General features: G+C 40.3%; 2 protein-coding genes across 6 annotated transcripts in view; one reads left to right on the top strand and one right to left on the bottom strand.

The window, feature by feature from the left end:
• The first annotated feature begins 531 nt into the window (after window positions 1–531).
• Window positions 532–8945, top strand: gosr2 (golgi SNAP receptor complex member 2). The gene is made up of 6 exons (XM_053514673.1): window positions 532–708; window positions 2728–2792; window positions 5440–5548; window positions 6984–7116; window positions 7201–7341; window positions 7424–8945. Exons 1-6 carry the CDS (start codon window positions 680–682, stop codon window positions 7583–7585), a joined length of 639 nt encoding a protein of 212 aa, XP_053370648.1. The 5' UTR covers window positions 532–679; the 3' UTR covers window positions 7586–8945.
• Window positions 8946–12804: 3859 nt separating this feature from the next.
• The window catches only part of gpatch8 (G patch domain containing 8), a 37695-nt gene continuing 22588 nt past the window's right edge, over window positions 12805–27911 (bottom strand). For 3 of the 5 annotated variants that reach the window (XM_053514667.1, XM_053514668.1, XM_053514669.1), the window contains 5 exons: window positions 18873–18940; window positions 18700–18786; window positions 18320–18463; window positions 17657–17787; window positions 12805–16890 (listed from right to left, as the gene is read on the bottom strand). In XM_053514667.1, coding sequence (XP_053370642.1) covers window positions 13035–16890; window positions 17657–17787; window positions 18320–18463; window positions 18700–18786; window positions 18873–18940 — 4286 coding nt within the window. In that variant the 3' untranslated portion in view covers window positions 12805–13034. Of the gene's footprint in view, window positions 16891–17656; window positions 17788–18319; window positions 18464–18699; window positions 18787–18872; window positions 18941–21962; window positions 22005–27911 lie in introns of all 5 variants that reach the window. The other 2 variants (XM_053514670.1, XM_053514672.1) reach the window with 1 other exon arrangement.

The raw sequence follows: 27911 nt of genomic DNA on the forward strand, positions 1-27911 counted from the left end.
ATAAACCACCGCTACACTGGGCACCCAAACACTGGCCACCGCTACACTGCATTCATGCTGCTTCTTGCTCTCTCTCTCTGTCTCTCTCTCTTCCTCTCACTCTCTCCATCTCCGTCTAACTCCTTCACCATCCTCTGTGTCATAACACTCCCCAAGGCCAGAAGCAATATCTGACAATATCTGACACCTGCTACAACAAACACAAACACTGGCCAAACAAACAAACACACAAACAATTTTCGGCGCAAACAAAGCCACAAAGCTGATTTTGACACAGTCACAATATCTCACAAACAACCTGCACAAAAAAAAACACACATTTGTATGATTTCTGTTCCACACAGATTATTGTTATTTGGGTTTAATATAATTAATACTTTTTATTTATATATATATATTACGTACATATGTCGTAATATTACGTAATAGCATATTAGAATGACTCATTAAAAAAAAATCATTCAACTCATTATGACGCACATAAAATGGCTGCCATAAACCACTTCCGGGTTTTTGCGCATCGCTTCCGGCTCGGAGCGGAGTTCGCGTCTTCCTGTTGACGTGTTCCTGTGGATATGCACTTCGACATGTCTGATTACTGACAGGAACGAAAGCAACAAGCAAGTCGTTTTCTTTAGTTTCTTTAATTTCGGGACTTTCCGCCGATTTTCTTCGCAAAATGGAGACGCTTTACCACCAGACCAACAAGTGAGTGCGCGCGCAACTTATTCTGAGAGCTTAGCAACGCGAGCTAGCTGCTTTAGTGTTAGCAGAGTTAGCTATAAACACTAATTTTTAGACTAATAACTGATAATAAAAATGTAATATTGAGTTTTAAAAAAATAACTAAAAGGTTTTTAAGGTTGTTAACACATTTTAATAACCCCTTGGTGTCAGAGGTAGACAGGGATGTTAACATAGTCATAATTAGCATAAAAGCAAAATAATAAAATGAAATTTATATTTAATAACGTGTTTATTATAATGATTAGTTGCTCGTTTGATCAAAGTGTATCATTCTTATTCTCTTAAACTCAGGTTTAATATATTAAATATATTATAAATAAATAAATCATGGTTTTGCTCTCTTTATAATACTAGACAATAATAATAATAATAACAACAACAACAACAATAATAGTAATAAAAATAACTTGTATAAAAATTACTTATAGTATTTAGTTTATTATTCTTAGACTATTTTGGAGACCCCTGCAGTCTGTAAGACAGTCTGAAACCCTTATTATAGTCTTAAATTTGTATAATTATACATTTTTAGTTGTTTATAATTTTATAATTGTATATAGTTGAACATTACCTAAATAATTAGTTCCTACGATTCTTAAAACGAGTCTGACAGGAATAATCTGTTTCACTTTCGGTTTTCAATTAAACATGTATTCTGCTTATTATGAGTTTTGCACTCACATGAAATAAGCCACAAAAAATGTTAGGAAGAAATATATATAATGTGGACATATTTACTTTTCAAATTGTACGCGCACATATGCAAAAAAAATAAAAATAAAAGATGATTTGCCTTCACTTTTGCCTATGTAAACTCTACTTTGATTAAGTCTTTGGTGACGCTTCAGGTTCCTTGTTTACAGAATTTGACCGTTTTCCTGTCAAGCCATGTTACTTCCTCATATAATACATTGCCTGGCTAAAAAAAATTGTACACAGTTAGGGTTTCATTCAATCACCTTAAGGTTTGATTAGGTTTGAGGTCATGCGTGAAAATGATTCCTTATGCTCCCAGAAAAATTCTTCTACAATTTCAGTCTTTGAATAATGTCGTACCATCAGGCAAGGAAAAACTACATAGATGTGAGAATCTAGTGATTCAGGTTGTCAGCTGACTTCATTTTATTGCCACATAACATTGCTGAGCTTAGACCTGAGCAACTAAAACAACCCCAGATCATAACACTGCCTCCAGAGGATTGTACAGCTGCACAGATCATTCTAGAATTAGACAACATGACCTTTTTTCATTGCCCCAAAGCTCAATCTTTGTGCTCCTTAGCAAATTTAAGCAAACACATGGTTTACTTAAGGACACACAGCTGTTAGTTCTAGTCCTGCGAGTTCTCATCACAATATAAGTGTGTGTGTGTGCATGGAAATGCTCTTACATTCACTATTAAACATGGCTCTGATTCGTATGTTTTTTTTTTTGTCCCTCAACCACAATGTGTTGAGTTCTTAACCAAGTTCAAGTCATTTAAAATCTCATTAGTTGTTTTCTTTGCTTCATACAGCCTTATTATTTGACCCTCCTGAAATGCCAAGCTTGTTTTTTTGGGGACAGGCAGTTTATAATGAGCATTTTTAAAAATGCATACTAAAAAGAATTTATTAAAATTTTTAAATAATTTATTTTTGGAATATCTGTCATGTATTAACGAATCTTTGGATTATTTGCTAATTGAAATCATCACTCATTATTGTGATTCCTTAAGGTAAAACATAACAAAGATCATGTTGACATAATTTGTCCTGAATGAAAGTTAAATGTTCCAGCTGCTTAACTGGATAGAGCTGTGTCACAGCCGGTGCAGTGATCCGGAGTGGACTTCGGAGTGGCGACATCATCTTATTCGCCAGCATTACTTATGACTTGTATTATTTATTGTTGTTACTTTGCCATGTTGTCACACCCTGTTATTTATCACAAAGCCAACTTTACCAATGTGACTTTGATTTTGTTCGTCTCATCACCAGACAAATCCAGGAGATCCAGTCCCACATGGGGCGTCTGGAGACAACCGAGCGGGAGTCAGTGCACTGTGAGTGATTCTCTCCCTCCCTTTCCTTCTTCTTGTCAGTCACAGCAAACCGATGTCTGATAATCCTTCTAGTCTTCTGTGTCGTACAAATATTTGTGCAACAGGAAACTATATGCAAAAACACACACACATGCGTTAACATATAGGTATATATAGTGCACCATTTTATTATAACACCTGGATGTCCTGATCACCTTAGACGGGGAAGTCGATTTTTACTAGAGTTTTAAAGTGCTTGACCAAGGTTAACTTTATTTTAATGGAGTGAACCTTTGTGGAGTAAAACATCGTCAGCATTTACATGGACATTTGTCCCCAACTTCCAAACGAGTTCCGCTCCAGGATCACGTCTGTAAGTCAGATTTGCTCTTAAGTGTGATGAAGTACGCCTTCGACACAAATGCACAATGTAAACCATACCGAGCTACTTGACTTAATCTGTTTTCTTTCTCCACACTGCCATCATGTGGCAAAAAAAGTAACCACGTCTGAGGAAATGGATTTCATCGTAAAATGTAACAGTGTTGTCTCTGTGCCTTTAAATCATGAGGGGGAATCCTGCTCAACATTTTGTCTCTGAGCTGTTTTCCAATGTATTGGACTGTGAACTCTGTTTTGTTGAGGATTTTCCTGAAATTATGATTATTCACCATCAGGACAGATTTACAGGACCGACATTTTTTATCATCGTGCTCCTGGACATGACACATTTCTCTCCTTTCCTTTTTACCCTAATAAACCCCCCACCCCTTTTGTGTGATGATTGGTTGCAAGAATTCGATCTCATTCGTGATGTGTTAGAAGCTTTAATATGTATGAAAATGAAAGTCTATCCATGATGACTCCTTAGCCAGAGACTCAGTGAAAGATGTTCAGACATAATCCAAGGAAACATGCACAAAAAAAAAAAAGTATTTATTCCAACATAAGAGATATCAAGTGTTTAGTGTTTACATGATGTGTTTTAGTTCTGATTAGGCTGTTGCTTTAATTACGACCAAAATATTAAGGTCCATCTAAACAAGTCTCCTCAGAGATGTGCTGGTACAGGAAAATAATTAACGACATAATGCTATGATGAGGTAATATTGATTAAAAACCTGAAGTTGACTATTTTCCTGTAACACTTCCTGGTTTTATTATTTATTTATTTTTAAATAAGAAAAACATGTTTTATCTGTTTATAGCTGCAGCCAATGTGAAAGTTGTGACTCATTATAGTGGATAAAAATACTTGTTTCCTCATCAGTCCCTCTCTTAAAGACAAAAAACAAACAAACATGCAGCTTGTAAAGAAAGACCCGTCTGGATGTCACAGGTTTACATCTAAACGTTACAAATCCACTTACATTGGAGACTCATTACACAAACGCCGGATAGACGTCTTTGTTTAAAAAAAGATTTAATCGTATTGTCGATTAGATGCATTTATCAAATCTATCTAAAACTGTCAACCAACCAGAATCAAGAATTCGAGATCATGATGATGTAATTCATTCTATAAATTTGAATTAAATATATTACTATAGTAATAACAAAAATTCCCATTCCCAGCTGTTTCTAACAGTTTAGCATTTGGATTTCACGTCTGAGTGACGTGTCGAGGCGGGGCCGAGCCGAGAGCAGCGAGTCAGTCTGGTGCCCCAGCAGGAAGGACAGGGCGGAGTACGATGGAGAGAGAAGCAGGGAGGGGTGATGGGTGAAGAAAGGCATGAAGGGATAAGGGAAGTCCAAGTTTGGGTTTGATACGCACGTCCGGGACTCGGACAGAAAACCGTCTCAGGGCCGAGCAGTCGCCCGCGTGTCCCGATGACATCATGCCATTGTGTTATGCATAAGAGTGTGAAGAGTCTCTCGAGTGGGTGGGGAGCTGGACAGATTCAGGCTGTGTGTGCGCGCATCATTAAGTTTCCCCTGAAGTTTTGATAATGTTTCCCACCAGCTTTAGAGCCTCTCCCAGGAAACAGGCACACATCCTGGTCTTCAATCAAAGAGAGAGGGAGAGAGAAAGAGGCTTGTTTTTATCTTTGGACTCAATGTGTATTTTTATTTAATTAGCTTGTGAAGGGTAATTAAATAAATAAAGGTTATTAAAGGGTTAATTCTCATTCCCCTGCACAGAACCTTATCAAGGGTATTTTAGTGGCAGTTCCGTTTGAGCGTTGTTAAATATATCATCTTGTATTTAAACATGAAAAAAGTGGGCATGTCTGTACATTGAAGATATGTGCGAAAAGAAAATTATTTGTGGGGACGTAAGATTAGAGTAACAGAAGACATCATGAAAATTTTGTTTGTCTCTTTGTTTTTTCTGCTTGGATCATGAAAACTACTGAAAGAATTTTAATAAGGTTTTTTCCACAGGAATATTTGTCCGAGCTTAAGGTAACAACTTTCATCGCAATCGGTAACACCGGAAAACGAGAATATACGCTACTTTATAGTTTAAATGAAAAAAAAAAATAAATTATTTATATATATATATATATATATATATATATATATATATATATATATATATATATATATTTTTTTTTTTTTTTAATATCATTTAAAAAAAAATCATTAGTTCATCTCAAAATTCACTAGATGGTGCTGTACAAGTTTTTTTTGTTCAGTGTTTGTTCTGGTGTGTGTGTATTCACAGTGGTTGAAAATGAGCTGCAGGCTCGAATCGAGCACGTCTTCGGTCAGCTGGAGCGACTCGAGATCCTGGCTGGGAAGGAGCCGCCGAACCGCCGGCAGAACGCCAAACTGTGAGTCGCGTCCTCTCATACACTGTTATCCTGACAGTGAGCAGGAACGAGTTTTTCAAAAAATCTTGTTTTTCAAGCACATGTTCTCCATTCATTCGCAACAGCTCCCACCCCGTGGCAGTTAAACACGACACTACGGCTTTAAACCTCGAGCGGCATCACAGCTGGTCCACAGGTGTAAGTGAGGATTACAGCTGATTAAAGATCACGCACATCGCAATCATTTCCCTAATGAAGAGAAACAAAATGGACAGTTTTTATATAAACTAGCGCTCGCTAACATCACACAGAACTGCACAGAAAGAAGGGCTGGGTCATGTCTGCTTCCACATGTCCAGAATAGATACTTTCAGCTGAGGTTTCACATTGAACATAATTAAATGAAATAAAAAGCAACTTAAAAAAATACCCAAGGGCCATGAGGTGTGGAAACCATACTTTTAGGTAAAAAAAAAATGCATGTAGAACTTGCAGACAAATGCATAGTGTGGTTATTTTGAAATGTAATAACAAATAATAAAAAAAATTATACACATTGCTGCCGTGATTCAATTAGAGTAAAAAAAAAAAAAAGAAAGAAATGGTATAAATAACTATTAAATTGTGCATAAATTGTGCACCTCTTTGTGTATTCAAGGTGGAATAAAAGCCAAGTTTGTTTGTTTAATGGAAAGATGTGTAGCTTTTTGTTTAATTTAATTTAAGGTTAATTGTTAAAATCTTGTATTTAAAATCTATAAAAGCTGCGCTTTATAAGTAAAAACTTAATGTTATGAGGAACGGGCTACATTTAAGTTTTTGTGGTCATTAAGGAATGAAACTTTACAGTTTTGGCAATTTCGAATTTGTCATAAAATTGTAAGAAAATCAGAAAAGCAATAATGTAATGTCAAATCAGGATCGCAATAGTTACAGAATCGCAATATCAATCGGTATCAGGATAATATCGTATCGGCAGGTCCCTGGTGATTCTCACTCCTAATGAAATTTTTAAAAAAATGAACCATCATTACTTTTTTAGCACTCATTCTCGGGCTTTGTAACACTTTATAGAGCTGAAGATTAAACCCTGGTGTTCCACAAGGCAACATGCTGAGCCCGCTTGCAGTGTTTCTTATGCACCTATGGGAGTGCGATCAAACTTGATCATAATATACGAATGTTGTCTCAGTCTAGTCTCTCATCAGCTAAATTCCTGGCTCGATGGCCTCAGAGGACACCTCACTCATTCACTCCTCGGTGTAGCGCCTTTTTTTTACATTTTTTTTTTTAGAAAAGCGAGTCTCTGTACCGCCTGCAAATTTTTGCACCTGCGAGTACTTGAGCACTGTTTTGGGATGTAACTGAGGAACAGTTTCGGGTTTGGTATTACATTTTGTCAGACGGAACGAATCACGAAATCATTTATTTATTTATTTTGCTTGTCCTGCTGCAGGCGTGTAGAGCAGCTGAAGTACGACGTGCAGCATTTGCAGTCGGCCCTGAGGAACTTCCAACACAGAAGATACGCACGCGAGGCTCAGGACAGGGAGAGGGAGGAGCTCATGAGTCGCACCTTCACCACCAACGTCAGTCCTCTTTCTATACACATATACACACGCATCTGAACACTGTTTTAATTTCCATTAATTGATTCTTTTACTGTGTGTTAGGACGCAGACACCTCCATCCCCATAGACGACACACTTCAGTTCAATTCCAGCCTGCACAACGCGCACAGAGGCATGGACGACCTCCTCGGCTCCGGCGCGAGCATCCTCAACGGCCTGCGCGACCAGAGGGGCACGCTCAAGGTGCGTTTCCGGGTTTCAAGAACGTGTTTTCTGTTAATTTATTTTTCCAATCCGATTGACCTTCCTGTATCTTGGTCGACAGGGTACACACAAGAAGATGCTGGACGTGGCGAACATGCTGGGGTTGTCCAACACGGTGATGCGTCTGATCGAGAAGAGAGCCAATCAGGATAAGTTCCTCATGGTAGGAGGCATGCTGATCACCTGCATCGTCATGTTCCTGGTAGTTAAATACCTGAGCTGAAACACCTCGTCTCGAATGGACCGACAAAAACAAAACATAAGCGATTACGTTTAATCTAATCGCTCCTTGTGATTTAACTTCGGGTTAAATCAGTCATCCTGATTTGAGCTTTAAAAAAAAAAAAAAAAACATCTTAGTAACTGGAACACTCACTCAGAATTTTTTTTTTCTGAGGACTTTTGCGTCTGTCTGTCTGTCGACTCACTTAGCACTTTATTAGGAACGTTACATCCAAATATATGAAATCCTTCATGGCTCGACTTCTTAAACATTCCCTTTCAAACTGGATTCTGGTCTTGATGTTCAGGACACGATTGTGCAATGCAGTTCCAGTCTGCTTTCATCAAGCCACATCGCAGAAGATGTTGTTTTTCTGTGATTAATACACCATATTGCAAAAGTATACAATCGCACCATCTTCACATGAGTATGAACTTGAGCAACATCCCATTCTTAATCCATAGGGTTTAATCTAATGATGTTGGCCCCGCCCCCTTTTGCAGCTATAATAGCAGCTTCAACTCGTTCTTCCAAGAGCACATTTGTGAGGTCAGACCCTGATGATGAATGAAACCCGCTCTAATTCAAATTTTATCACAAAGGTGTTTTGTCAGGACTGGTCAAAAATAGCTGGAAAAGGGGGCGGGGCCAACATCATCATCATATTAAACCCTATGAATTAAGAATGGAATGTACTCAAGTTCATATTCATGTAAAGGCAGGCGAGCGAATACTTTTGGCAGTATAGTGCATCTTGTCAATGGAAAGGCGCTGAACATGATCACGTCAAACGCCTCGTCATGATCGTGAAACCAGTCTGACAGCGTTTTCACTTCGTCACTCGGTGCATCGTCACTGGAAGCAGCCATTAGGTGATTGAGAAATGTATCACCATGAAGCAATGAACAATTTAATTAAATATGCAAGGCAAGAATGCATTCCACCGCACCATTACATCACCTCCACCAGCCAGTCGGGTCCATGGACTGTATGACGTATGTCTTCTCCTGTTTGTAGCCCATCACCGTCGAGATTCTGTGTGTCTAGCAGAAAATCATCTCAGAACGCACATCACAAGTTACTGTAGCTTGTCTGTCAGCTCTGACCCTTGACCTTCCTCATCATGCTCGAGAGACTTATTGTGTGTTTTTGTGAAATCCCCAGAAAAGACTTGCATCGGACTGTTTCACATGGACAATAAACAGAGCTCACACTTTTTTTTTTCTTTCTCCCCCTTTATTCTGCATGAGCCGATCATATCTGTGTGATTGTGTGCGTTGCTCTGATGAGGTAAGTCTATAGGTGTTCCTAATAAAGTGTTCAGCGAATGTACTGTATGTTTGCAGCATATACAGCGGCACTTTCTGTCCATTTCCTCAAGCCTGTGTGTTCAACTTCAGCTCATTATTGTCTCATAATGTCAAAAGACTGAAAAACAAAAAGGGGGCAACTTAGAATTTTTGAGTCGATGAGAATGTTTAAAACAGGAAATGAAAGAACTTTAATGTTAAACCATCATAACCTCCCAGACCTGCCCCTACACACGCACACGTACCGAAATTCCATAGATATTTGTCACAGGCACAGTGATGATGGAAGTGGATAGAGGACAGGACGGTCAGAAGTTTAGACCAAGAGATGAAGATAAGTTAAAATAATTTAAAAGGAATGTATATAACCAGATCTGCCAGACGATTGAACAATCCTGAACGTTTTTCCACTCAGACAAAAGTGAACCTGTCAAGAAATGATAAAAACACAATGTTCTGTTAATTTAACAAATCATATATAAAAACAGAAGTGTGCATTAATACCGTCCGGTGCATGAGGCTCTCATGTAGTGTTATACTGCAACATCAAAGGCTCTGAGTGCGTCTGTTCTTCTTTTTCTTAGCATAAACTACAGTACTCTAATTCTGGCTCTAATCTGCGGTGTTGGTTGTTAATTGGTGACTTTTGAGACTCTAAAATGAACTTTTCCTCTTGTTTTCAAATGCGTTTGAAAATACTGTTCTTGCAAGAAATGTTCCAGAACAAAATCCAGTACTGTTGATAGAATGTAGAGAAGAAAAAGAACTGAAGGTGTGTCCAAACTTTTGACTGGTACCGGACATGGAGTGAACTTCGGACACCTGTTTATGAAAGAGTCTTCTTCATTTTTAGTATTTTAGAACGACAGAACCATGAAACATGTATGGAATTATACGAAAAAGTCTTAGCAGCATTCCTGATGAAGCCGTTGATACTCTTCAACCAGCTTCATAAAAGATTTCCTTAACAATAATAATAAAAAAAAAACATCTAACCTATTAAAATCTATTCAAGAACTTTATTAATTCCAGAGGAATTGGTTAGAGCTGCTTTCGATTCTTTCCAAAGTGTAACAAATTAGATAAAAGGGAGATAATAATAATATAAAATTACTTTTTTTTAAGTTTGAGAAAAACAGTAAAATTCCAAATTGCACTTTTAGAAAAGCAGAGCCGAGTCATGACTGAATTTATGTATAATTACAGTACAAGTGATCGTAGAAGTATAAGTAGATTATACATTAACCTAAAGCATGCATGCATCCGCGTCTCATTATATATACACCCTGAAATCATATATTCTACTGAACGTCTTTACTTTGCAATTTCAAGCTCAATCAGTGCCACCTGGTGGCTGAATTAAGTACTGTTAATTTCTTTGAATGAAAGCAAAGGTTGAAGTTACAAGACAGACAGAAAAGCAGGCCACAAAAAGCAGACAAACCTCACAAGCTTAACTGATGTATTATGCTTTGTATAATATTAAACATGAACCACCTCACGCTAATACCTCTGTATGAAATGAAAGATAAGGTCAGGAAGATCTACGTATAGGTGACTTTTGAGCTGCAGTTGAGACATGGAGACCAGGATGTAGGGAATAATCACCACATGAGATAGTCCTCTTACTGTAAGCCAGGCAGCCAGGTGTGAGTTGTGTCTGCAAGATGCTACAGAACGAACATCAAGAACCTTCTTCAGCCCCAAGACCGGCATCAGAGTACTTGCAGCAGTGGAGACTTCATGCAATACAATTACAGCGATGGCATGTGGCAAAAACCATAATCATTTAACGTAATTTTTAAAGCAAACGGATTTGTAACAGCAATCCTTAAACCTTAATTATATTTCGCTCATAGTTGTTACAAGCCAAAACTGTGTTTAATGATAATGAACCATCAGATGTCGACAGATCAAGTGGCAGCAGCAAAGTCTTTACCACTGATTAAGGAAATAAAATTCTGTTCAAGTAAACTTCCCTTTAAAAGTTGTTTACCACAGCTGAGTAAAAATCATAAATGTTGCATGTTTGCTAACAGGCCTGCAGATGAAATGAAGGTCTGTTTTGTTTTAAAGCAGCTGGTTCTTGCTTGCATTAACGAAAGATCTATAGTATGAGAGTATAAAAACCCCTCAAGAAAAAATGTATTCGATCGATGGGAATGTATGAAAAATAATAAAAAAAACAAGTCTGATATGGTTAACTAAGTGATTTTTTTTTTCATGTGTTGTGAATATAAGAACAAATAACAAGCTTTACTTCTACAGTGAAGGAATCCAGTGCCTCGGTTATGCTCCACCTCCACTCAGTTCACAAAGTCTCACTAAATGCCACGGTGAGGATGAAAATGTTCACACTTTAGACTAGATTTTAGCATCTTCCAGGCATCAGGTTTGAAGATATGCACATTTAGATTTAAATGATGTAAGGAAGAAACGTCAAGGCGACTTAAAAGGGAATCCATCTTTTTCTGTGACACCAAATACATCTTTACTATACAATAAAATCAAACCATACTGTGTACAAAGTCACAACAGTGAAGCAAGAATCATGTTGAGTGCAACAAGAGCAAAGCATTACAAAACTGAAGCTGGCACAGTGATCGCTGCATCATCACATGGCATGATTTTGTCACGCTGCTGTGTGGGTGGCGGCAACAGCTCCAGGGTACTTGCTTTGGTTCTGAGATCACGACTCGGGTCATTACTGTGTGTGTGTGTGTATATGGAGTTCACGCTTTCACTTCTGTCCAACTTGGTTTCCTCCCACCACCACCACCCACCATACCGGTCAGTAAACTGGTTATGCTGAACGACACATTATCTGGTGTATCTATAAATCAGTTACTGAAGAATGAATAAAATGAATAAATTAAACACACTTCAGTGCTGCTGTTTTTTTGTGATAAGTTAAAACTGTCTGCTATCTACCTCATCGACCAAAATGTACCAAGAACCCAGACTTGCAGCCATTTAGGTCTCAAAATGTTTTATTTTTTTCCCCTGACACATCAATAAAGAATAAAAAAGTAAATATTGTAGCTTTCCGGTTACTCAATGTATTATGTAGCAACACACCCCCGCCCCACACACACACACTCAGACCCATCCTCCATTATCATCATCATCAGACTCGCCCAGTGACCACTCCGGTTACAGCAGGTTCACACTCTATTGTACCAGCCCTGATCAAATTTCATATTTTACCATTCTTCTGTCTTTTTTTTTTTTTTTTACTAATCTTAAACAGTTACAAAGGTCTTATTTTACAATACTTTATGATAACTATTTACAAAGAATTAATTACATATGGGAAAGCTTCAAAAAACCTGGAAAATAATTTAAAATCAAATAAAAAATAAAATTATTGCAGAATACTACAATCATACAGTTCTTTCATGATGCAAAAGCAGCATCTTGTACACGTGTCCATTTTTTTTTTTTTTTACTTTACATTTTTTAATTTTTTTCCGTTTCAGTGCAACTTAGTCCATCAGAGCGTTGGGGCAACCCAGAAGACAGTGTAACAGAACGAACGTCCACGTCATCCGGCGTCAAAAGTTTTGTTAAGCGCCTCAGTTGTGTTCGTTTTTCCCCCTTTTTAAATCGTTATCGCAAACCATTTCAAAGTTGCGTTAGGTATGAAATATGGCTTCGATCCCTCTCGTGTAATTCATGTTTGTGTTTTGGTTCTTCACTCGGAGGAGGAAAAGATGTTCACGGTAATAATTCTTGATTATACGCCTGCACTGTTATCGTCTCTTTAACTGCAGGGTTAAAATAAGACCATCAAGAATAATATATATAATTTAAACAAACACCACCCCCCCCCAAAAAAAAAAAAAAAAAAAATCCAGTGAAGGCCTTTAAACAAACAGCTTTAAAGAACAAATTTTGTCACAACTCATCAAATTTAAAGGGGACCACCCCCCCCTCCTCACACAGCTTTTCTGTATTGTAATTTTTTTTTTTTTTTACTTTTACAAAATATTCCTTCTAATTATGATTTTGATATTACCCTCTAACATCACTAACTGATATTACATTTCTGAAACAACCACTCATGGAAAGAGGGCTGATACCCGAAAGCAAAGCTACCTCTCACACACACACTCTATGGAGAACGAACAGGCTTTATCTCAGGAGCCATGGTTAGGAGGATGCTGAAGGTCTTGCCCTGAGAATATAGGGTGAAGAAAAGGGTGGAGTTGAAGAGCCGCTGCTGCCGCTGCAGTGGCTGGCCGTGGTGCAAAGAGAGTAGGGTACAGTGCAGCATGGGGGACGTGGTGCAATGCTAACGGGGCATGGTGGAGTGCGGATGCTGGGATTATGTGGATTGGCTGCCCGGGGAGAAAGGCAGATGGGTGAGCTGGGATCAGGCCAGTGTGCCCTAATGAATGACCCAAAGTGTGGCCTAATGTATGGCCCAGAGGTGACAAAGAGATAGGGGTGAGGTGATGTTGGGGTATATGGTGTACTTGGGCAAGTTGAGCATGAGCAGGATGGGCGTGGTGTGCTGTGTGAGGGTGGATGCCCATTGCCGTGGCAGCGGCGTGATGTTGCAGTAAAGCGTGTTGCACGGTCGTAATGGATGTGGCTGAAGTTGCAGACACGGCGGGCTGCTGTATGTGAATCTGTTGTAAAGCAGCAGGCTGTGGAGGAGGTGCTGGGGCGAGGCTGGCAGCAGCTGCCAGGTTAGCTGCCGCCGCAGCGGCCGCAGCCGAGGGGAAAGTTTTCACCTGTTTTGCTAGGAGTTGCTGCTGGATGTGTTGTTGCGCTGCTTGTTGTAGTTTACTATACTTCTCCATCTCCTCTGGAGTAAATGTGATTGGCTGGCTCTCAAGTGGTGCCAGGCCATCCTCTTCAGCCTCCATGCCCATTTCCTCCTCTTCCATAGTGGGGTAGCCTTGATAGGCATGCATGGCCGTTTGTTGGCTCATGTCAGATCCCAACATACATCCATCTATCATTGGGTTGTTGGGGTCTTGTCCAGGTTCACCTTGGTATGCAGGCATAACCTTAGCTGAATCCTGCTCAAATATTGCCTGTGGTTCATGGAGTACTTGGGGTTCCGATGCTTGGTTTCTGGCGTCATCTGAGACCACAGTATTTGCGACAGGCTCCTCCACCTTTTGCTGCTGTTGGAGGACTGGTGGAGGTGGTGGAGGGGGTGGAGGAGGAAACTCACGAATAGGCTCCACGAGAATCACTTCATTACTAGAATCAGAACGTTTTCCAATCCCGGACTTATCCCCGTCCTCTGTTCGCATTACAGAGAGCAACGGTGTCTTTTTTCCTGCTTGCAGTTTACCGAACAAGGGCAACATGCTCTTGTTTCCGAGCACTGGTGGGAGCTTGGGCCCAAAGTAGCCCTGTGGAGGATCCTTAATTTTGGTGCCTGGTTTGCTTCCTGTTCCTGAATCTTCACCGCCCTTGCGAGACTGGACTTTTTCTAGAAGCTGTCGTGCTGTCAGAGAGTTCCGATGTTCTGAAGTGCCCGCTCCTGACCCACTTCCTTTAGTAGCTTGAGTCGAGTTGCTGGTTCGTGTCTGTGCACGGGACGAGGAAGACCTCGGAGACTGTGATCGGTAGATACGAGAGCGATTAAAATCACGTCGACGTGAAGAGCTATCCTCTCGTCGGTTGTGACTGTGCCGATGTGTTGAGCCTTTGGTGGAGCTGGACGAGCGACTGGCAGAGCTGCGGCTGCGGCTGTAACTGCTGCGTCGGTATGAGCGGGCGCTGCTGCTCCTGCTGCTACGACTGTAACTCCGGCTACTGCTGCGATGACGCCTCCGTCTATGGTGCTTTCTGCGGCTATGCGAGCGTGATCGCGAACGCGAGTCGTCTTCAGTAGAGGAGGAGGAATAATGTCGTCTATGTGATCGTCCACCACCTCTCCTATCGTACTCAGAGTCCGAAGACCGTCTTTTTGTCCTGCGATGCTCTCCATCGCTGTAGTCACTATAGCTGTCTGAATAGCTGCGGCTGTGGTGGCTGTAAGCACTGCTTCCTGCCGAGGAGCGCTCAGAGCTACTTGAATATGACCGGCTACGAGATGCTTGACCTCTGTTACGCCGATGATTGCGGTCTCCCCTGCGAGAGGAACGACTATGTGAGCGACCTGACTGGCGAGAGTCCTCGCTGTGGTGACGCCGTTCACGTGGAGGGGTAGTGTGACGGTGAGGACGACGTGAGCGCTGAGACGCTGAGCCTCCATCTTCATCACTTTCGCTAGTTGGTGGTTGACCACCGACAGGACTCTTCTTGGCAGAAGCAGAGCAGGATGCCACCGATGTGCTTGGGTCAGATTTGGGACGCTTTGTACCACTGTGTTCTTCTGAAGAGTTGCTTTTTCCTGTGTTGCCCTCTTGAGGTGCTGCTCTTTGTGACACTTCTTTATGGAGCCTTTTCCTCTTTCCTCCATCTGAGGTCGAAGTCCCGCCTGTAGACTGGGCGGAGGAATTGGTTCCACCTTTGTCACCCGTTTCTTTTTTTTCTTTACCTTCTCCTGCTTTCTCATCTTCCTCGACACGTACCTTATTTTTGTTTTTCTTCCGTTTGTGTTTCTTTTTCTTTTTGGTCTTCTCTCCTGGTGTTGCTGTCTCCATCTCCCCTTCCGCTTTCTCTTTTTCCTTTCGCTTGGCTCTCTTGCTCGACTTCTTGCGTTTCTTCTTCTTTTTCTTTTCCTTGGAACCTCCGGCTCCGTCTGCAGAGTTTTCAGACTTCTTGTCTTTCTTCTCATCACCTGCGTTCTTTTCTTTCAAGGAAGATTCATCTTTATTGTCAGTGTTAACACTTGGTAATGGCGGCGCAGTTGTGCTAGGTTCTCTGCTAGAGCCAGTCATATCATCGGGCTTAGAGCACTCTCCGCCATCAGCATCTGATTTCCCAGGTTTGTTCACTTTACCTGCTCGGCTGGCTTTATTCCGGGAAAGTTTAAAATCAAAATAAAGAGGGTTGCAACTGTAAGAAAGCGAAGGCTGGGCTTTGGTGAACTCTAGGAGTTCAGAGGGCCACTGTAAGGTTGTGCTCTCATCCTTACTTAAAACAGGAAAAAAGGGTCCTGTTGGCAGGCGAGGGCCTGCATCTTGAGGTTCAGCTGCGTCCTGCTTAGCTTCAGCTGACTGGAAAGCAGTGCTTGAGGAATCTGCATTGCTCACTACTCCTGCAGTGTTATCTGATATTTCTTCCGTTTTGGGCGATGAAGCAGAACTTGTAATCGGCTCCTTTGCAGGCTCCTTCTCTGGTTTGCAATCATTGACCGTAGGCTCCTTCTGTACCGCATCTCCTTCCGCTGGTACTGCTTTCTGTTCTTCCTCCCCATCCTCTTCCTCATCCCGACTACCACACTGGTCAGAGGCCTTCATGAAGAGCAGAAACTGAAAATGAGGCTTTACCCGACAGTGCGCAGGAGGCATGTAATGATAATATTGTGGCTCTTGCCCAGAGTAACCTTCCTCCTTCATCATCATCATCTTCAGCTTGTTTAGCGTGGAGGCCAGGGTTGCGCCATCATCAGACTGTGGCTGCTCATCCCCTCCTCCACCCATGCCACCTGAAGTACTCTCCGGGCTGTCAGTGCTGGATGCCGTACCTCCTTCCTCCCCTGCCATCTTTTCGACGACTTCTTCCTGGCATTCTTCTCCTTCCACTGCTTCTTCTCCAAGGTCTGCAAACACAGCAGCAGCCGTCTCTAGCTTAACGGGTGCTTTCTTAGCGAAGGAGAAGGACACACTGACTTTGGGAGCGTTGGATCCGCCACTTGGTACGGGTGAGGAAGTGTTCTTGCGAAAAGAGAAACTAATTGTTGGGCCTAATTTTGGGGAGCTTTGTTCCAAACCAGCAGAATTTCCCTTATCCTTATCCTCTGCTGAAGGTTCCTCAGGCACAGGTTCTGGGGTCATAGGAACACCATCGATGTTTGAGAATCCACCTTCGTCTCCGTCGACTGCTACTGTGGTTTGCTTGAACATTGGTCCGCTACCAGGAACACTGAAGAGAAGGGTGGAAAGGGAGAAAATATTTTATAACGATTATTATTATCATTTAATAATTACGGAACTAGTGATTAGTGTTAGGTGAAAGTAAAACTAGCATGTACAGTCAACCCCCAAAATTTGCGAGGGTTACGGTCTTACAAATTATGAAAAAATGCTAATTTTGGATGTGGTTTAAACTTTTAATTGCTATTTTTTAGCCCCCTAAATATGCTTCCAAAACACTTTAATTTCATTTCAAACTCTTCTAAAAACATAAATACCCGTATATTCTGCAGCTAAGTCTCCTGTAGAGCTAGAATGTAAAATACCGATGTTACCCCTATAAAAAATTATAATTGGTTTGCGCTGTTGTTTTCTTTGGTATAAGTACTGTAGACCAAATATTAGAAATAATTCCCCATCCCAAGCCGATTTCTCCTCTACAGTCACTGTGTTCCTTCTACAGTACAAAAAATATATATACAGTATTATATTTAATATGGGAATTTAGCTGAATTTACGTTAATATTTATAGTACAAAATTAGTAATAGGTTAGCGTTAAAACGCACTGGAAAAAATGATATATTGCCACAAAAAACAACCATGCGAAGGAAATGAAATTTCGGGCGTTTCGGAAATGAGGAAAAATCCGCGAGTGACTAAGGCCGCAAACTCTGTACTGCAACTTGGCTGGAGTTGAGTGTATACTCTGCATTTTCTGGCCCGTTGTAGTACCTTCTTAATAACACAAGAGAACAGCAGTGGCCATTTCACTCACCAATCCTGCTGCTTCCTTAGCTCCGCCAGCTCGTGTAAACGCCGCAGCATCTTCTCCTGCTTTTTTCCATCCTTGCGAGACCGTGAGGACACATTTCGGGCGAATTCCCTTTGTTTTAGCTCTTTCAGCCTCTGTGGGTGGAAAAACCATGCGAGGAACAAGAGGAGGAAAAAAGAAGAGGTTAAAGAAATGTACAACCAAGCACAGAGATGATTATATTCATGTACTGCATGGTAACAAGCTCAAACTTAAACATGGTAGGAAGCAACGATAAATGGGCCCAAGCACCTGGTGCCATCGCCACCTGGGTGCAAAACCGCACAACCTGTTTGTCTTTTGAACGTGTTAAGACCTACAAAAAACCCAAAAGGGTGGGGGAAAAATTCTTAGGAAAACAAGAGGGTCCTGCAATAGGCGCCATTGTTTCCCGGGTGCACCGCACAACCTGTGTGATATTTGAATTTTAATATTTGTTAAGTGTGTTAGTGTGTGTGCATCAGTCTGTAACACGAGTAAATGCGTTTGTGCATGGTGTGCGCGTATGTCAATTGTGTGAGAGATGTGACTTGTGATGCGTGTGGGTAATGCGTTCTTGCGGCCCCCCCCCCCCACCTAATAAACTTAGTGTCATATTGTTGAAGTGTAAGGACTACAATTTGTTACCTGTTTGTGCGCGTGGTCGTAAGAATTGATGTGATTGTCAAATTCCTGGTGTTTCTGATACTGTTTATCACACAGCTCACAGTAAAAGTTAGCTCTCAGGTCTTCCAATGCCTTGGCAATGGCTTTCTCTTTCTCTGCGAAATCCTGAAAAAAAAAACATGCATGGACAAGAGGATACCCTGATTATTGCCTTTATTTTGTCTGGACACATCTATATTAAATAAAAAAAATAAAAAAAAGACCAAAGCTGGAGGGATTCTCCAAAATACTACAGGTTGGGAATATTTACTGTGGAATAAAGAGATATACAGAATATCCATAAAATATTTCCCCCCCTCCCCCTTGCTGCAAGCTAAGTTGTCTCTCCAGCCAAATGTCACCTTGTATTTTTGCCGCAACTCCTCAGTGTCCTCTTTCTCCACCTCCAACACTCGCCGCTTTTCCGTCGCGTCCTCGGCGTAGTCCAGCTGTCAAGGAAGACATTCAAAGGTCAGGGAGACAACATAAATGCACGGCATGGATCAGTCACACTGATGCAAATGAATTCTCTCACCTCCATTTCCATGCGTCCCATCCCCATGACATCATATTTGACGATGATGGGTACGGGGTCGGTGCGTCCTGCGAGGCCAGCGAAGAGAAATACATAAAAGAGAAAGAGAGAAAAAGAGCGGATGTTAGATTCCGACCGGCGCTTCGGACGAAGCGAGAGTGGGACAGCCTGCTTAGAGCACAGGGTGCTGGGTTAATAAGACTGCCTTCAAGTGCAAGAGATCAGAAAGCTACAGTGAACCAAAATGCTAGCCATTCTCACAGCTTTATGAGCGGCACGCTGCATTAAAAAGGAACGGTGCCGCGTTTCGGCCTTCACACATTGTGTCTGAAAGATTGGGATAGGATACCATCGTAGTATGCATCATTTCACACTTAATGGAGCATAATTTCAAATAGCCCCATAAAATTAAGATTTAAAAAAATAATCTTTTTTTGGGGCACACCACTGCTAAAGCTCAGAGAGGGAAGGGGAAGAGGAAGGCGACTGTTACTGACTGGACTAAATTTGTCGCAGTGTCCCTACAGTGTCCTCAGCTTTGAGCGTGATCCACATCGCTCACTTTTCTCCGCAGTCTGACAATAATATATGATCCGCCGTGTTCCTAATTCCTTACGAGACCTGGAGATTGTCTGAATGCCATTACGACGAACGTGATTTACACACCACTAAACGGCCGAGGGGATTATTACTGCATAGGTCTACCTCGGTTCGGAGGAGGAGCCGTGTTTAAACATGTAAGGTGCCGGATTTTCCATTTCCCAAAAGCCTGGTGGTTTAAAAGCATGTTTAATGGGAAAAAAGTATTTGTAAAATGCCAGATTTGACAATATGTCGGCCTTGGGTTGTTGTTTTTTTACGGTGTAGACAGTGATAAACCTGTAGCACTTAAAACTGGAAGCTCCTACACAAGGTGTGTAAAAGGTTAAAACTGGAATTACATCCTCTGCAAACTTTAGCACTGGCCAATTATAATAATAATTTTTTTGAACAGCTTACTAAAGGTATTCAATCTTGTTTTCTGCTCATTTTTAATGCCATGTATATATATATTGGAACACAAGCTGTGAAAAGAGCTAGGTCAAATAATAATTAACTTCAGGAAAAAAAAGGGGGAAAAAAAGGAACAAAAACCAGGATGAATCAAAGAAAAAAAAAATAATAATAATTAAAAAAAAAACACAATCAAAACTACTCAGAAACTGACACATGATTGCTTAATCCACTCATAACCAGCCAAACAAAGCAGGAGAGAGAAAGAAAGAGAGATCGAAAGAGACAGATAAGAATACAAGCACTGAGCTACAGCAGCAGAGTGATGTCACAGGCCAGACGCTGCCATGGTGACAGTGCAGGTTTTTGGGAAGGTGTACTTACCTGAGAGAGGGGGAATGGGTTAAGGGGATGGAGGGGACAGGTGGACGAACAGATAGACAGACAGACACACACACAAACAGGGAGTGGGCGGTTTCAAATAAGACGGAAAGGCAAAAGAACAACAGACGTTATACTAAAACTGCTGCTGCAAAGGCTGGCACCACGTCACATTCAATTAGACTCAAATCAGTTATGTGGTTTGGTTTCAGTTTTTTTTAAGTCATTAAAATCAATTGGTTTTAATTTTATATCCTAGGTCAGTTTACACCCTTGGGCTGAAGCAATCTTATTTGGGGGAAAAAAAAAAAAATATATATATATATATATATGTGTGTGTGTGTGTGTGTGTGTGTGTGTGTGTGTGTGCACCAAGTTAATTATCTCTAGTTTAATCTCCAAGATTTCTGGATTTCATAAAACGTCTAACAGCTAGGATTTTTTTTTCGAAAGTCAAAACTCACTGCAATCCCTTATCAGTAGCCTACTATCATCATTCTTCTTATTATTATTATTATTGGATCTATCAGACTATATATACTTTCTTTATCGTTATTTTTCGGGTCTCAATTTTCATACCTCTGTCTTTAAACCATGAACAAGATATTAAATCAGTAATTTTACTCGTGACAAGACTTTTTTTCTTTTACCTCAGTTCAGGTTTTACATAAACATTTCTAGTGGCGCAATGCAAAGTAAATTAGTTATGTAGTTAATTAAAGCACAAAAAAGTTTAAACAAGGAGAATTTAAATAAATAAATAAAATGTCAAAAATACTGCTTAACACTTTTCTGTCATTATTTAAAAAAATTTAAAAGCTAAAACTACAATGGGCAATATTGTACACTGCCTGAACTGCAACCGCCCTCTTGTGGTGAACAAAAAAAAATAGTTACGTATGCTGTGGAGAAATATTTAAAACAAACAATCAGTAAATGAGGTCCCTAAAATCATTCGGCAATCATCAATTATTACAACACAATAATACCTAGAAATAAAAGGTAAATATAAGCGCATGGATCCCAAAATTATTCTCAGGCAATTCTTTTAAAAAATAGTGCCGATTTGGGTCAGGAGCTTCAACCCAGTGGTGCAACTCTTCTTACAGGACAATGTGGAACATTTAGGGCCTATTGGGACTCCAACCGTCCGTTCAACCAAACAGGACAAGTTTTCACTGATGAATGATTATTAATCTTCCATTAAAAATTGAACTTATTTTTGGTCATTGTGCTGTAGAAGTAGGATGGCGTCCCAAATCAGGCCCGAAGCTAAATGGTCTCTCACTGCTGACCTGATTTCGGATTTTCTGCTACAAGCATAGCATGGTCAAACATTATCTACTCCAGGGATAGTAAAAAGTAAATAGATTTTTATTTTTATTTTCTTTTAAAAAAGGGGGAATTTTTATAATACACACACAAAAAAAAACTGAAAACAAACAAGATGAGAAATGCTCAGGAAGAGTGATGTAAATTTCACTGATACACAGGCAGCAGAATGACAACTAATACAGAGAGGTAGAAACAGTTGAAGCTTATTAAATACTTGTGCTCTGATGACATAAAATATAGATACAAGTAAATAAATTGAAAATACACATGGGGGGGTTAAAATAAAATTAAGCAAAACAAACAAAAAAAAATATCAAAGGGATTTAAAAAAAGAAAAAAAAAAAGTAACCAATTTCAATCAGGGGGAAAAATAACATTTACCACTAAGTTTACCATCAGCACAACATGGCCAGGATCATAACGCTGCAAAAAAGAAACACCAATTGGTTAAGCAGGAAGATTGAGGAACACAGAGAGGGAGGGGGGGAGGGTCGGGGATAGGGGTCAAGGAGGGTGAACTGTTAGGGCTTAGGGAGGGGGGGTTAAAGGGGTTTAGGAGCAGAGGCTTTTTTGGCTCTCTGAGTGAGTCTGGGTGGGAAAGAGCTCTCACCATCCCCTGGCATTCTGGTCTACATTAAACAGTTTCTTTTAAATTTCTGGCTTATATTTCACTGTACCACTGATTTATCAGATTGATTACTGAGGATAAAATGATAGGAATGCACGGATACCTTTTTTCTCCCCTACTGGGGTTCCCAGTTTGGGTATTTCACGCGCCCTCAACTCGGACTTCTAAGGAAACGTTTGCTGAAACTTTTCACTTATTCAAATGCATTCACATGACTGCTTTCCAATAATCGCCAACATTATCGGGGAAATGTATGAGACGAACTGGAGACTAAAAATATATATCGATCCGTCTTCGAAACACAATATATTAGACTGATCCAGGTATCAGGCGTCAATGCATCCCTATTAAAAATGATCAATAAAAAAAAAACATTCTTAATCGAACAAAAGATTTACATTTTACTTCCCACCCCCGTTTTAGCTTTAGATAAAAACCACCAAGCGTAATCAGGACACAACCACCCTGCTTCCTGTTTTCCCCTATCCATTATGCCGGTCAAGTTTAAACCATTAAATTTGTGCGTGCCTGTGTGTGTTTGTGTGAGAAAAACACACTGTTTATGAGTCACTTTACATCCCCGTATAGAGCAGATACGTACCTGAGTTGCCCGACCGCGTCATTCATTGCTTATATCTATCTATCTATCTATCCATCTATCTATCCATCCATCTATCCATCCATCTATCCATCCATCCATCTATCCATCCATCCATCCATCCATCCATCTATCCATCTATCTATCCATCTATCTATCCATCTATCTATCTATCCATCCATCCATCCATCCAAGAGGCGATGACCAGCATGCATTGCAGGAGAGGGGAGAAAAGTCAGCAAAGGTGATCGTTACCGTGCACATGTTTATAATGCACGTGTAAATACACAAGCGGGATGGTGTGAGCCTTTTTTTTTCCTCCCCCATGTCAAGCCAAACACCTGAACCCCCTTCTCCCCCCCCCCCTTACCAGTGAGACACTAACCCACCCGTACACACACACACACACACACTCACGTGGAAATACCACACCCACGTTATACCACGTGTACTGTCACTTCACAAAAGTGGAAGACAAGCAAACCGACAGAGCGGCGGAGGAAGAAGGGCGGAGATTCAGGCTCATTCTGCAAGCTATTTAAATAAATACCATTAAAATAAAAAATTAAATTAAAAAAATCAGAGAGGCAGAGAGGGATGAGTTCGCAGCCAATCAGAGGACCCCAAATCTTAATGATTCACAGGCAAACACCCTCGTGAAAATTACATAAGACGAGTCTGTTCTATCGAGGGTGAACAAAAATCAACAATCATTGTTCCATGATTTATTTATATATTTTTACATTATTTGTTTTGTTTAAAGAATCTGGTGTGAGTTTTAAAATCGAAAGCATTCTGGGCAGAGAGGAATTTTAGTGACTGTAAGCTCACAGGAGGGAACTAAGAAAGGCAGTTAAGCTACATGGTAAAGAGACACCCTTCATTGCTTTTTTTTTTTTTGCATAACATCCGCACACGCACGCACGCACACACACACACACACGTATACAGACACAAAAAGGGCAGGGGTGGTTCCTACAAACCTTACCTACAAAATAAAACAAAACAAAAAAACAACAACAAAAAAAAAATAAACAAGAGCAAAAAAAGAAAGAAGAGTAAAAAAAACAGTCAATACAATGGAAACTCAAAGCATCGGGAAACAATTCATTACAGTGAGAGAGAGAGAGAGAGAGTGTGTGTGTGTGTGTCTGTGTGTGTGTACGGCGAGGTCATTTTCTCCACAACGAGTTAAATCCAACTCGGATCCACATCTTACTCAGATTCCATATAATAACAAACCTCGTTCTTTACTTCCGCCAATTATCGTGCAACATAATAGTGAGTTTCTGCTTCCCGTCAACATCTAACGAGGTCTGAGTGAAATAAAGAGCGATCATACTTATCATCTATTTATAGAACGTCCATAAAGCATGTCAGCTCCTGTTATCACTCCAAGTATCTAGAAACCATCATTCCATCACCGGCTTCTTTCTTTCATACAAGAAGCAAAAAAAAAAAAAAAAAAAAACAGAAACCTTAGCGATGCTTTTCAACAAGAAAATGGTGAGTGTTTTTGGCTCACCATGAGCGGCGGAGCTGTGAATCATTTATAGGCTGTTGATTCAAAACAGTAGCACTGTTAATTTATCATCATCACTACCAGCTAAATTTCTTACAGATTTTTGTCATATTAATAACTACTAAAAGGATAATTCCCGTAAGAGTCATTCCCGTACAAGGTTTGATAACCTTTTAACTCTTCTGCTTCACGCACTAGTCCAGTAGGTGGCGGTAATGCACTAAGAACACATAGGCACAAATGTCATTTGTGCAAAAAAAATTGCAAAACAAAAGCAACCAATTTTCATTCACGATTCAGATGGTCTGTCTGTGTTTTTTTTTTTTAAAGGAATTTTAAAATCAGTTTTATCATTTAGAAGTTTTACGTAGGCCTAAAAAAGTTGGTGTAAAAAAAAGGGTAAACCTTATCGATCCACGTAAACGTTCTCCAAATATTTCAGTGGGTTAAACGGATAAAAAAATATATATATAATAATAATAATAATAATACCAAAACCAGGGGAGCTTGCAACCGCTTGTACATCAACACTTAATGCTATCAAAGCAAATATAAAAATAATAAATATACTGTGAGCAAGCAATGAGTGGGCCCAAGCACCACATGGACACAGTGGGCATATGCATTTAAAGGGGACATACCAATACCATTTTGATATGATTTTGGAATCTTTTACGTCAAGACCTCCAAAAATCTGGTCAAGTGGTCATCTGGTCAGTAAATGTGATGTCACACAGGACGTCATTAGCCACTTTTTGGCATGGGTTTAAGGCGTTGTTACGGCTGACCTGTTTCAGATAACAAGAATCCCTCTGCAATTTTGCATCCTGGCGACCGTATAAACCCCCTAGGAGGAGTACATCAAAATACATTGGGTGCGTTTAGCAAACAACCCAGAAAAAAACTGACGTCCGGTTGAGTGGGGTCCATGAGAAGTGAGACGGCTCAATAATATCTAAATGTGTACTGGGTTTCAACAAGTGTGTATGAGCTATGCAGCAAAATCTCGTGCGAGACTCTTTAATCGGGGTTTCTATTAACCAGTAATAACAGACCCTACAGTAAATTCGCGACAACGTGCAAATAATTATCCAGGGTTTTTTTTCTCTCTCCATAAACGAGAAGTGAGATTATGATGTACTAAGAGTCCAGACATGCAGGCTTGGGAAGAATGAAGTAATTTCTTTCCAGCATTAGCATGAACCACACTTTCCACATTGCTTTTCCCCTCTCACTGCATCTCCTCCTCTTCCTCCTTTCCATAAGGACATACAGCTAATTAATTTCCTCTTCTGAAATCTCTCTCCTGTCCCTCAGCCTGGACACGCCCCAAACATTTTTCAAGCCTTTCCTTACCTACAGCGAACCCATCAACGCTGTGGTACCTGAACGGAAAGGCGCAGGTGTTTGAACACTCATAACAAAAACTCATTTACAAAATGTAAATACGTGCTGTGTGTGTATAGAGTGGGCTGCACCGGTTGCAACAGCTGAAAAACAACAGCTGACCAACAGTGTGTGTGTGTGGCCTTGTGTAACACAAGCACCCACACATGTGTCATACTGAGCGGAGATTAAATGGCTAATCTGCTCAGTAGTCTTACAAAAGCAGACGTCATCTATACTTGTTTGTTAAAGCTGCTACAAAGACGTATCTGTTTCTTCATTCTTCAATACTTGGGTTTATCTCCACTTAAAAAAAAAAAATAACATGACAAGAACGTTTAGCGAGTGGAACGCCCGACTTTTGAAACATCGATGGATAACTTGTCGCCAACTTGCGAAGTTGCCTATATCTGATTTTTTTGTCTGTTTACACGTTCTTTCAACTATGACTCGTATCCGATACACGTGGTTACACTTGCCATACCATCTGAAACATCGCGCATACTTAAAGGGCTTGCGCTACACACTAGCCAAGATAGACGAAGGTAAAATATGCTTAACACTCTGCGAGATTATATATATATATATATATATATATATATATATATATATATATATATATATATATATATATACACATATACACATATACATATATATACACACATACACACACACACTGACTTGGAAAGTGCAACCTCGACTATATAAAGTCATGTTCTCTTGCAGGTCCTCTTCCATCTTCTCCACAAGCTCCTCCATGTACGGTTTTGGAGCCAAGACAAAAATTCATACGGTGTCTATTTAGAGCTGCTGTTTGATAAACATCTGGATAAAGTCATTCCCAAAATCAGGTCAAGGAAACCAGGTTGTTGCTCCTTCCTCATCTATTTTAACTCACTATACACTTTATATTTACTATTTATTTATTTTTGCTCTGTGGCATCTCAAAGCAGCTGCTTGTTCTAAGAGACAAGGACGGGTTGTGTTTGTGCGCGGGAAATGGGTTCTCATGTACCTCGCTCCCACATACACACAAACATACGCGTGCTTTGCAACCGGTAAACAACTTTGTGCTAACAACAAATTATATAGTTGCAAGCAACGATGAGCGGGCCCAAGCACCTTGTGCACACTATGACTTAATTTTAGATTCTTTCTTTTTTTAACGTCAAGACCTCAAAAAAGCCGTGGGTGCTGGGGGGGGAAGAAAAAGCATCAGAATATGATGTCACTCAATGTGATGTGACACAAAGTTATTAACCACTTGTTGGCATTAATTTAAAACGCCGTTCAAAAGATCAAAACTTCCTCCGCAATTTTGCATCCTCGATATCTTTAGATCACATCGGCCCAGTTTGTTGGCTATCCTCCAAAAACCCCTAGGAGGAGTACATCAAAATATATTGGGTGTGTTTTGCAAACGACTTAAAATAACTGACTTCTTGTTGTGTGGATCCCATGACATGCAATGGCAAAGTTGTTCGGCTCGTTGAGATCTAAATGTGCACCGTGATTTGGATGTGTCTGCGCAAGTGTGTATGAGCTATGCGGCAAAATCTTGTGTGAGGGCTTCGTGCCACACCCGGGGCCCAGACTCTTAGACGTCCTAATGGCAGCAGATTCCAACCTGTCTCCTGATTTCCATGTTTTTTTCAACCCAAAATTTAAAATCCTTAAAAGAACAAGAGGGCCCTTCACGCACTATGACATCATTCACACACTATGACGACACACAGTGTTTGGGCCCTAATGACTTCATTCACACACACTGTGATGACATAGTGCTTGGGCCGAGGGAAAAATTAATAAATTCATAAGAAACACCACATGATTGAATAAAATTAGTCCTATGGGCGATTTATAAAAAAATAGCGTCTTTCCTTCATTATCTTACTAGAAAGGACAACTCCTTGCACATCACAATCCGGAATAATCCTCCATAAACCTTTTTTTTTGTTTTTTTGACTGCTGCTGTAGATTAAAAAACATCGAGAGGAGATTTAATTTCCGTATTCACCTCGTCGCGGTTTCTTTTCTCCTTCTTGCCAACTCCTGTCTCTTTATCCTTTTTATCAATCTTTCTTTCTACAGTTCCCAGAAGATTTACTTTCGAGCAAACACCTGATTAATCCCTCCTTCTGCGGCGTTTACAACCAAGTCAAAACAACAGACAGTACAAATAACTCCGGCACA

The sequence above is a fragment of the Clarias gariepinus genome, chromosome 16, assembly GCF_024256425.1.
Source record: "Clarias gariepinus isolate MV-2021 ecotype Netherlands chromosome 16, CGAR_prim_01v2, whole genome shotgun sequence".
NCBI lineage: Eukaryota > Metazoa > Chordata > Actinopteri > Siluriformes > Clariidae > Clarias > Clarias gariepinus.

Excerpts from the sequence above, each read along its gene's own strand:
- gosr2 (XM_053514673.1), top strand. The coding sequence starts at position 680 with ATGGAGACGCTTTACCACCAGACCAACAA. Across the intron at positions 5,549-6,983 it reads CGCCGGCAGAACGCCAAACT|GCGTGTAGAGCAGCTGAAGT; the intron begins GTGAGTCGCGTC and ends GTCCTGCTGCAG. Across the intron at positions 7,342-7,423 it reads ACCAGAGGGGCACGCTCAAG|GGTACACACAAGAAGATGCT; the intron begins GTGCGTTTCCGG and ends CTTGGTCGACAG.